This window comes from Microchirus variegatus, assembly GCF_963457635.1.
Source record: "Microchirus variegatus genome assembly, chromosome: 5".
Classification (NCBI taxonomy): domain Eukaryota; kingdom Metazoa; phylum Chordata; class Actinopteri; order Pleuronectiformes; family Soleidae; genus Microchirus; species Microchirus variegatus.
The window spans coordinates 30,086,537-30,098,340 of NC_139806.1; the positions used below are offsets into that span (position 1 = coordinate 30,086,537).

General features: G+C 47.3%; 2 protein-coding genes across 2 annotated transcripts; both read left to right on the forward strand.

Annotated features, from left to right (window-relative positions):
* Positions 1-2,660: 2,660 nt before the first annotated feature.
* LOC310927411 (odorant receptor 131-2-like) lies at positions 2,661-3,614 on the forward strand (the record flags this gene model as incomplete). The annotated part of the gene is made up of 1 exon (XM_083889705.1): positions 2,661-3,614. One exon carries the CDS (start codon positions 2,661-2,663, stop codon positions 3,612-3,614), a length of 954 nt encoding a protein of 317 aa, XP_083745831.1.
* A 5,214-nt stretch (positions 3,615-8,828) lies between these two features.
* On the forward strand, positions 8,829-11,489 carry LOC310927412 (odorant receptor 131-2-like; the record flags this gene model as incomplete). Its single annotated transcript, XM_083889706.1, has 3 exons — positions 8,829-9,759; positions 10,872-10,987; positions 11,148-11,489. The coding sequence occupies 3 exons, from the start codon at positions 8,829-8,831 to the stop codon at positions 11,487-11,489; spliced, it is 1,389 nt and encodes a 462-aa protein (XP_083745832.1).
* Between the last annotated feature and the right edge of the window lie 315 nt (positions 11,490-11,804).

Genomic DNA, 11,804 nt, shown 5'->3' on the forward strand with positions numbered 1-11,804 from the left:
GTCCCTTCCTCCATTCCCCCTCCTCCATCCAAGGTCATCGATGGGGGAACGCCTACACCGTCAGCCGCTTCAGTGGCAGAGGTCATCAATGCCTCGTGGACTGGGAGGGATACGGTCCTGAGGATATGTTGTGGGTTCCTCGCCGCTTCATCCTTGACAAAGACCTGCTTTTGGACTTCCACTGGGACCACCCCGATAGACCTGGCATGGCGCCAGGAGGCACCCGTTGAGGAGGAGGTACTGTCACGATCGAACTCTCCCTCATCACTGTTATTATTATTATTGTTGCTTTTGGTGCTCTTCAGTGCCACGATTGACAACCTGGTGATGTCCATGCATCGCCGGTGCACTGCTCTGCATAAGGCTAATGGTGGACACACGTTATTGAAGTTTGTGAACCTGGAGCGCCACCGACCAGAAGCTCCACCCCTGTGCCCCCTCTCTGTACGAGACGTGGCTGACCTACTTTCACTGTGGACGCTGGTAATTGCCACGTCTTCTGCCCCCCCAAAGCTGCGGTTGCTACGGTTCACTCAGCGCCTGGAACTACTCCTTGCCCTCTCTACAACCAGTGAGTTCGTTCTTTTCTGGACGAGATTGGTAAATGTGCCAGCTTTTTGTTTCAATGTTCTTTGGTTTTCAAATTGCAACCCTCCACGTATCTCTCCGAGGAGTTAAAGGACAAGCTGGCCACTCGCGAAGATTCACAAGATTAAGATTCATTCATAGAACTGGCGATTCGGATCGACAATCGGCTCCGTGTTAGACGGCGTAACAAGCTGAAGGCTCTCGGCCTCTCACAGCCCCCGCGCTCAGTAGCTTCGGTCACACCTCCCCGCGATCAGTCACTCACCTCCCCTGGTTCCTACTCTCGATTACTCTGAGCCCATGCACCTGGGTCGGGCGTGCCTCTCCCCGCCGAGAGACAAAGGAGGCTGAAGATGGGAGCCTGCATATACTGTGGTCAGCCTGGCTATCTCATTGCCGCCTGGCCCTCTCAGCACATGCAGGAGTGCTGGTGAGCGGAGCTATTTCCTGCTGCACACCTCATCAGGTCCCGCTTCCCGGCAACCTTCCTCGTCGACTCTGGAGCCGATGACTGCTTTATGGACCACAAGATGTCCCTCTGTCTGAACCTAAGACCATCTTGGATCTGGACGGCAGACCCCTGGCCCAAATCACTCACTGTACCCAGCCCATCACGCTCTTCCTTTCTGGCAACCATCATGAACTCATTCAGCTGTTCCTGATCCCGTCCTCATCTGCTCCTGCCGTGCTGGGCTTACCTTGGTTGGCACGCCACAGTCCTCAGTTCGACTGGTCGACAGGCAAACTTACTGGATGGAGCACTCAATGCCACTCTCGCTGCCTTCACTCCGCTCTGCCCGGCTCGTCAACGGCACCCAAGCCTCGCCCTGTGCCTCCACACCTCAATTCAGTCCCCAAGGAGTATCATGATTTGGCGGAGATGTTTTCAAAGCGGCGTGCACTTTCCTTGCTGCGCCATCGGCCGTACCACTGTGCCATCGATTTGCTCCCCGGGGCCACTCTCCCTTCCAGTTGACTCTAAAATCTTTCACAGGTCTCATTCGACCGCCATCGTCCCCGGTGGGAGTAGGTTTCTTCTTTGTTTCCAAGAAGGATGGTTCCCTGCGACCGTGCATCGATTACCGGGGCCTCAACTAGATCACCATCAGAAATAAGTACTTTCTACCTCTGCTCAACGCCGCCTTCCGCCCCCTCAACAAGGAGCAAGTCTTCTCCAAGCTGGACCTACGCAACGCCTATCATCTGGTCCGAATTTGTGAAGGGGATGAGTGGACATCCTCATCTTCTCCGAAACGGAGGAGACACATGTCCAGCATGTCTGCCTGGTCCTCCAACGACTTCTGGAAAACAAACTTTTTGTAAAGCCTAAGAAGTGCGTCTTCCATGTCTCCTCCGCCCCCTTCCCACAAGGTCTGCTCCCCCACTGATCCTGAGAAGATCAGAGTCGTAAGGGACTGACCCACCCCCTCCACCCGTAAGCAGCTCCAACGATTCCTGGGTTTTGCTAACTTATACAGAAGGTTTGTTTGCTACTACAGCAAGGTGGTGGAGCCCCTGACCAGATTCACCTCTCCACTGAAGGGGTTTCAGTGGACCCTACATCGACCGCATCATCAACCACTCTGCCGTCCGTCTCAAGCTCCCCGGTCTCTCAACGTCCACCCGGAGGTACTGTCACGATTGAACTCTAATCACCACTATTATTATCTCTTCAGTGCTGCTCTCTCTCTCCCCTCTCTGCAGGAGGCCAACATCTCAAATCTCTTATTAACCATCTATCTTCTTATGGGGTGAATTACACGTGTATATATAAATATACATAGATATATAAGTATATATATATTCTGTTTTGGCTGGGTCAGGATCACAGTGTAAAAAGTTGTTTCTAACTGAGTGTGTGTTTCATCATCCAAACATCGTCTGAGGACGCTTTGTTTGCAGCCTTGTGAGAGCTGATGAGCTCACAGGAGGCAGGTCAGAGTTCATATAGAGTGAGTGGACAGGTAAACTCTGCACACACTCACACACCTGTGAGCTGCTGCCACATCTGCTAAAGAAGAAGACCTTCAGCTTCAGCGTCTGTCGTCAGAGATTCGTGCCGTTCGTCCTTCATGACTTTCACAAACCAGTCTCATGCTAACGTCACTGCTGGACTTCAGTATCAGAGTTTTCAGGAGATTCTGATTTTGAACCTTGCCACCACAGCTACCTGCTTTGCGTTCCTCTTCATCAACGGGACCATGTTGCACACGCTGCGCAGTAAAGCCGTGTTCTGCGACACGTCTCGCTACGTCCTCCTCTATAACCTCCTGTTGGGCGACACTCTGCTGCTGGCACAGAGTCAACTGCTCTACCTGCTCTCTCGGCTCAGGGTGAGGATGACGTACGCCGCCTGCGCCGCCGCGCTCATGGCCACCAGCCTCTTCAATGGTATCTCGCCGCTGACGCTGGTGGTGATGTCACTGGAGAGATACGTGGCCGTGTGCCACCCTCTGCATTACGCCACCGTCATCACCATCAGGAACACGATACTGACCATCCTCGGAATTTGGGCTTTCAGCTCGCTGAACATCTTGACTCGAGTTCTTCTTCTGCTAAAGTATGGTTTTGAAGACGTGGCCACTCTGTACATTAAAGACTTCTGTGGCAGAGAGAACATTTTCCAAAATCCAGAGTCCAGTCTTTTTGCCAGTGTTTACATGTGGTTCCTGTTTGTTCTGACGACCGTGTCCATCCTCTTCTCCTACATCGGCGTCACGATTGCGGCCAGGTCGGCGTCCTCCTCGGACAAAGCCTCGGCGCGCAAAGCTCGCAACACGCTGCTGCTGCACCTGGTTCAGCTGGGCCTCGGCCTCCTGTCGACGATACATAACCCCATCCTTTATTCTGTCTCCACCAGTCTGGGCCGAGTCATGATCCTGCGAATTCAGATTCTTCTCTACCTGAGTATCATTATTCTGCCCAGATGTCTCAGCCCGCTCATCTACGGCCTCAGAGATCAAACCATTAGACCTGTCCTCGTGAAACATCTCAGCTGTCACTGTAGACCAAGGCTATTCAACTAAAGGCCCACAGGCCAGAACCGGCCCTTCAAGCAATTTGGACCGGCCCGTGGCCCATTAACCCATAAATAATGAATGTATTATTAAAAAGTCGATAAAACCGTAGCTTCGCCTAATTCTGGCACTTTGCGGCCCTTTTTGGCACATACTAGTACAGCTGTAATTGTAGGCAGCCTATGTACCAGAATATTTTGCACTATGAGCCAACTGTAGCGCTAGCTCTGTCCTGTTGGAACTGTAAGTTTTATTGTTTGCACTAAGAGCCAACTGTGGCAATTATACATGAATATTATACTGTTACTTATGTTTCTGCAAAAATAGCCTATTGTGGCCATTGCACCTTAATGTTGTTTATATTGTTACTTTTAATTTTTTAAGAGCCAGTTGTGGCTGCTCTACCCAAATGTTGGTGGTACTGAAACTGTGACCTTTTTGCACTATAGGCAAATTGTATTGTACCTGAATGTTGGTGGTTTTGTTACTTACCTTTTTTGCACAAAACAAGCAGCCATTTCAATAAATAAGTGCTTAATAATTTATAACATTTGTATCTATTCGTATCCGTTTGCAACACGCAACACAAAACAGTAGTACAGGAGTTGACCGGCCCACTGGCTGGACAGCTTTCCGAAAAGCTGGCCCTCCGGACATTTTAGTTGAATAGGCCTGCTGTAGACCATAGAGCAGTGGTGAGCAAGCTTTCATTCTGAAAATACATGACCTGAAAGAGATTCTGTTGCGAGAACTGAGAAATAACTGACATATGTTTGGTTTGAAATATTAGAAATAATTGCAACAGTGCTGTTGTAATGGAGATGTGTGTTGAAATGACTGTTAGCATATGTTTGGCTCAACATTGAAATGATTTATAATTATCAACAGTATAAAAAGAGGAAAATATAGTTTCTTAAGAGCATTTTTTGACATTTTATTCTCCACATTTGTGTCGTAAAAGATGTTAAGATATATGAGTGAACACAATGGATACTTTTATTATGAATTAAAATTCATTGAGTTAACTAGAATAACCTCAGAAGAGGCTAAATGTCAACAATGGACGACTGTTTCAAAGTAAGAGTCCTCACAAAAACATAATTGTAAGAAGAGTGGTAAATACTGTTGAATTGATCAATGTTTAGAATAGTAATCACATGTAATCCAACAGTGAATATCTATATAAAAGATGTATGGAAATAAATAAAGGTATATTGGATCCAAACAAGAAAAGAAAAATCCTTATTTTTGTCTGAATTAATAATATACAGTTCTGTGGGTTTTCTGAATGAATTTCTTTACATAAAAAATTTTCCCGGAACCCATTTGATCATTTACATTAATTATTCCAGTCTTTAGTTATTTTTCATGTGGACTTGAAAATGTCATCATTCAGCACAGACATAAACTTTTATTCTCATCGCTTATTTCAACAAACTGAAAAAGCTTGTTTTGCTTCACATTTTTCAATAAACATAGACTCTATGTTCAGAAATAGTCTCTAATTCAGCTCCGTGTGCATTTAAATATGCATGTATTTCCAGTTTATCTCCCAAACTATTGCATTAAAATATAAATTAGATAGTTAGATAGATGCTAGCTAGCTGTTTTCTTGTCACTGAAAAGTATAGCTTCCTAGCAAAATTATGCTTGCTAGCTATCATTTTCAATTAAAAAACACATCTATCTATCTATCTATCTATCTATCTATCTATCTATCTATCTATCTATCTCAATTTTCAATAAAAGAAAACACAGCGAGCCAGCCAACTGTCTGTCTGTCTATCTAGACACAATTTTATCAAGCAAGATAGATAGATAGATAGATAGATAGATAGATAGATAGATAGATAGATAGATAGATAGATAGATAGATAGATAGATGCAAACTAGTTGTGTTTTCTTGTCAGTGAAAATGATACCTTGCTAGCTAAAATGATGGCTAGCTAGCTTAGCTAATAGTCTCTAATTCAGCTCCATGTGCATTTATATATGCATGTATTTCAAGTTTATCTCACAAACTATTGCATTAAAATATATATGAGATAGATAGATAGATAGATAGATAGAGGGGGGGTCTTGATCCACAACCCGAAACCAAAGCTTCCTTGGGTGGCCCCTGAGAGCTGTGAAGTGCTGGTACGTCTTCAAGGACCCTTCTGTTGACGAGTCTTCTATGATGTCAGCGTGAATTGCTTTTGATGCCGTACAGCTGAACACTACACCCAACACTTTCATCTTCTTCTTTCTCCGTCTAACAGTGTCTCTGATAGCGTAGGGCCCGAAGAGGTCAAGTGCCATTAACTCAAAAGGGCGAGGCTGGTTCGGTTCGTTCAAGGGGGAGGTCACTCATTACCTGTCCGTATGTCCTTGCTTTGGTTTTATGGCAATGCGCGCAAGAGTCAATGATCTTTCTGACGACCCTAGGCCCCTGCACCGCCCATTCCCTGGACCTCGCCCGGAGCAGCGTTCCAGCAACGCCCTCATGGTTAATTGAGGCGTTGTTGGGGGCCAAGGGCACTCCGGGGGGCACGCTGGGCTCTCCCTGGCTGAAACCATGGACTCTGCCGTAGCACCACTGCAATCCTGAGGCCTCGTCCTTGCTGACAACGAGCCTGTTAAGCGTTGTTACAGGGAATGTGACTCCCTGTTGAGTGGCCAGGCACAGGTCTAGGAATTCAACTTTGAGTTCTTTCACTGTCGGTGTTGCCTCCCACTTTGCTGGAATAGGGGCTCTCAGTGTACGAGCCAACCACTTCTCCGCTGGTGGGGGTCCAGCTGGAAACATCACGTGGTGGATGATTCTAACCCTGTACCACCTGCCTCTATCCCAGGGGTTGTTCCGCCCGGCAAATCTGGCTCAGTAGGACACAACGAGGTCTCCGGAGTCCTCCGGAGTGTTATCATCATCGACGTCCAGGGATGGGTTCAGACGATTCGGTCCCCATCTCTGGCCCGGAATTCTCATCCACCTCTGGCTTGGCGTCATCTTCAGTCTCTGCCTCAACCTCTAGTTCAGGCTCTGTCTTGACCCCGGGCTCCGGTTCTGGTTCTACCTTGGCCTCTGGTTTTGGCTTTGGTTCAGGTCCGGGCCCTGCCCTAGGGTCAGTCGCAGTTTCACACGCTGGCTCAGTTTCAGCCATCACAGCTTCGCACGCTGGTTCAGTCTCAGCCTCGGCCTGAGCAAAGCTATCCTCACTCGGTGCAGGCTCAGATTCTGCACAAGCATCTGCGTCAGTTACATCCTTTTCTGACTCGTGCCCTTCCACCGATGTCGTTGTTGCGGCTTCTGTTGCTGCCTTTGCTGTTGTTCGGACTTCCTCACTGCCCTTTTCTCTCGTCTTCCCTGTGGAGTGCTCTTCGACATTGATATCCGCCGCCCTCACCGCCCTGCTTGTTGTCACTTTTTGTAAGTGGTGTGATTTGCCAAAGGGACAGTCCCGCTGTACTGGGGTTCCAGTCCAGGACATGCCGAAACCATGTGGTGCACCACTTTCTTGTCTTATACTGGAGTTGACAGGGGCAGTGCTGGGTTTCGGTGGTTGTGGTGTACTGGTGGAGGTAAGTGTGTGACGGTGTGTCCACCCATTGTGCCTACTGCCACCGTTCTTTTGTTCCTGCGAGCGTGTCCACTTATCCATCAGGTCCTCCTTATCTTCTTCCAACGACGAGAAGAGTTTCCATTTCTCTATTCCGCGTGGTTGATAATTTTGCCAAGTACTCACAGCGTTTTTGAGTTTATCAAATTTTCGGACAAGTTTTCTACTCGCGACCCACCGCTCTTCCCACGGTATTTCCTCTTTACCGAGTGTTTCAGTTTCGTCAAAGGTTGACTGAAACTCCGTTATAAGGGTTTCTATGTTTGGTCCTGCTTGTGTAAACCACAGCGGTGTGGTACTCTCGTATGGTGGTGTTTTTCTTTGCTAGGGCGTTGCCCTGTCGCCTCTTAAACTCATCCTCATCCATTGAGTCTTCCATCTCCTCCAGTGCCGTGACATCTTTAAGGCTCGTGCTAAGGAAGTTCTTATAATCAATGAACAGTGTTTCCATACTTTTTGAAGGTTCACTCCCTGGTAAACCGGTCGTGGCGTTAAGAAGGTACATGTTTGTTGTAAGGATGTTTCGTGCTCTGGACCACACCTGTTCCAGGCCTTCCAATTCTAGCTCGTTGCCAGCCATCTTACTTCTCTCTCAGTTTAATCAGTTTAGATCAGTTTAATCGAAAGGATCAAAGGCGGTTGGCAGTTGAGCCTCGATAACAACGATAAACGGTACTCCCGCTCTGCGACGTCGAGTGTCAGCAGCGGTGTTGAGTCTCAGCAGCGATGACACACGTTGGCTAGTCTCCTTTCGTGGCCAAGCGTTGACTCTTTAGTGGTTTGTTCAGTGACTATTGGTCTCCTTACCAGTAGTCAGCACAACTCTACTTTACTTGTAGCTGTGGTACTTCTTCTGCCCCTTAACGGCCCTGTTAGCTCTTGTCCTCGGCTGTTCCGTTGCAGTGGCCTCTTTAGCCCTTTGACGGCCCCGTTGGCTCTAAGCGTTGTGGTGGCGTTCTTGGTGGTCCTGGCGCTGTTCTTCAACGATGGCGTTCTCCGCTCGGCACCGCGTTCTTCGACAACGATCCGGACAGCGCGTTCTGTGTGGAATCAGAGTGAGATTGTCATCAAAGCAGTCGCAATCAAAGCTTTAACATCAAAGGCAATTCTTGTATATAGCTAACCCCTTATTTGTTTGTCGTCATCTGTAACTGATCATCAGAACCTGTATGCTTTGCCAGTTTACAACCTATTAAGCAGTGTATTGAGTTGTGTTTAGAATAAAACCTCTTAAAGACACTCGAGTTGTCCGCCATACTTGTTCTGAATTTAGATAGATAGATAGATAGATAGATAGATAGATAGATAGATAGATAGATAGATAGATAGATAGATAGATAGATAGATTCAGTTTCGGCTGGGCCAGGATCACAGTGTGAACAGTCGTTTCTGAGTGTGTTTCATCATCCAAACGTCGTCTGAGGATGTTTAGTTTGCAGTCAGACTGTCACCACCGACCAATGAGCTTTAGAGCTGATGAGCTCACAGGAGGCAGGTCAGAGTTCTTATAGAGTGAGTGGACAGGTAAACTCTGCACACACTCACACACCTGATCTGCTGCCACGTCTGCTAAAGAAAAAGACCTTCAGCGTCTGTCGTCAGAGTTCCGTGCCGTTCGTCCTTCATGACTTTCACAAACCAGTCTCATGCTAACTTCACTGCTGGACTTCAGTATCAGAGTTTTCAGGAGATTCTGATTTTGAACCTTGCCACCACAGCTACCTGCTTTGCGTTCCTCTTCATCAACGGGACCATGTTGCACACGCTGCGCAGTAAAGCCGTGTTCTGCGACACGTCTCGCTACGTCCTCCTCTATAACCTCCTGTTGGGCGACACTCTGCTGCTGGCACAGAGTCAGCTGCTCTACCTGTTCTCGATGCTCAGGCTGAAGATGACGTACGCCGCCTGCGCCGCCGCGCTCATGGCCACCAACCTCTTCAATGGTATCTCACCGCTGACACTGGTGGTGATGTCACTGGAGAGATACGTGGCCGTGTGCCACCCTCTGCAACACGCCACCGTCATCACCATCAGGAACACGATACTGGCCATATTCGCAGTTTGGGCTTTCAGCTCGCTGAACATCGTGACTCAAGTTCTTCTTCTGCTAAAGTATGGTTTTGAAGATGTGGCCACTCTGTACATTAAAGACTTCTGTGGCAGAGAGAACATTTTCCAAAATCCAGAGTCCAGTCTTTACGCCACAGCTTACATGTGGTTCCTGTTTGTTCTGACGACCGTGTCCATCCTCTTCTCCTACATCGGCGTCACGATTGCGGCCAGGTCGGCGTCCTCCTCGGACAAAGCCTCAGCGCGCAAAGCTCGCAACACGCTGCTGCTGCACCTGGTTCAGCTGGGCCTCGGCCTCCTGTCGACGATACATAACCCCATCCTTTATTCTGTCTCCACCAGTCTGGGCCGAGTCATGATCCTGCGAATTCAGGCTCTTCTCTACCTGAGTATCATTATTCTGCCCAGATGTCTCAGCCCGCTCATCTACGGCCTCAGAGATCAAACCATCAGACCTGTCCTCTTGAAACATCTCCGCTGTCGCTGTAGACCATAGAGCAGTGGTCAGCAAGCTTTTTTTTCTGAATAAACATGAGCTGAAAGAGATTCTGTTGCTAGAACTGAGAAATAACTGATTTATGTTTGGTTTGAAATGTTAGAAATAAATCACTGCTGTTGTAATGGAGATTAAATGTGTGTAAAATGACTGTTAGAACATGTTTGGCTCAACATTGAAATGATTAATAATTATTAACAGTATGACAAGAGGAAAATATAGTTTCTTAAGAGCATTTTATTCTCCACATTTGTGTCGTAAAAAAGAGTCCTTGTAACAGGTTGGTGATTGAAGACAGCGTTCATTTTATCCATTTCGATTCATTTCATTTTGTTTGTTTGTTTTCATGGAACCATTTAATACATTCAAATGGAACCCACATCAACAGTATGTGTATGGGCGGTGCTCACATTGTCACAGGTCATTTTATTTTTGTCATAATTCAGTGATGTGTGGAGAACCCTCTCATGTTGAGGTGTGTGGGTTTATTTTGTTAATGTGTGATGTGGACACACAAAAAAGTAAAATAAGAAAAACCCCTCTGGTCCCAGCTCTGTGATTTCAAACTTCACATTTCACAACCTAAATTTCACATTTAGGTTCTTTTCAACACACTAAATTCTCTCATGAATCCCCTGTTGTGCCCTCACCCGCCCTCTGTGAAATCTTTCAAAAATTGTCCAGCTGTCCTCGAGCAGTTTGAGCCCATGACCCTATCCTCCCTCTCTGATGCAGTCAGACATCTGCAGCCCTCAAACTGCCCCTCTGACTGCCTACCATCCCGTCTACTCAAGGATTCTACAGTTTTCGACACAGTTGCCCACATCCTTCTCCTGTTGATCAACATCATCCTCTCCTCTGGTTGCGTCCCGACTACCTTCAATCATGCCGTTGCGTAGCCACTACTTAAGAAGCCAAACCTTGACCGCTCTATTCTTTCAAACTTCAGGCCCATTTCCAAGCTTCCCTTCCTGTCTAAAGTCCTAGAGCAAGATGTTTATGTCCAGCTGCAATCCTTTTTAACTGACAACAACATCTATGAGAAAGTTCAGTCACTCCTAGCCACTGACTCAGTTAGCCCTGTGATCTTGGTGCTTGTAGATCTTACAGCAGCCTTTCACACGGTGGATCGCAAGATCCTGCCGTCTTTGCTCAAGCACCACGTAGGCACAGCCCTGAAGTTATTTCAGTCCTATCTGGCCAACAGGAGCTTCTCGGTAACAGCTTGGAGATTTCCATCTCTTCTGTTGCCCCAGCTCTATACCAGGTCCCATCCTATTTCTGTTGTACGTTCTACCCCTAGGGTAAATCCTGATCAAACACAACATATCCTTTCACTGCTATGCCGACAACGTCCAGCTGTACCTCCCCCTAAAGGTTGATGGGCAGGCTGCACTCCATCCATTGCTTGACTGTCTGGCTGACATCAAGGCATGGATGGGTGCAAACTTCCTAAAGCTCAATGAGAGCAAAACTGAGACCATTGTTTTTGGCAAAACCTCTCCGGCCTTCTCCACCGATTCCCTGGGCCTTCTCGCCTCTAACATCAGGCCTTCTGTCAGAAATGTGGGCGTGATTTTTGACAGTAACTTCAAATCTGAGCAGCAGGTCAGCGCAGTAGTTAGAAAAAGCTTCTACCACCTGAGAACCCAAGCTAAGATCAAAGCCTACCTGCCTCAGAGGGATCTAGAGAGAGTCATCCATGCCTTCATAACATAGACGAGAGGGTAGCCTCCCTCCGCCTCCATGTGCGGGGACAGGTTCTGACTGTTGTTGGTGCTTATGCACCAAACAACTGTTTAGAATACCCACCCTTTCAACATTGAAATTATAAATAATTATTATATCCGCGAGAAATGCGGATATTATGTAATCGGTCTTGCGCGTCCGCGTCCGCAGATTTTAGCCGTTAACGCGATAACTGGAAAGGCGTTTGAGATTACATTTTCTAATTTCTTTTATGGGTCACATACCCCCTGTAGATGATCCCTATTGATTTTGAGCTGTCTACCATTATTATTAATTAGTTAATTA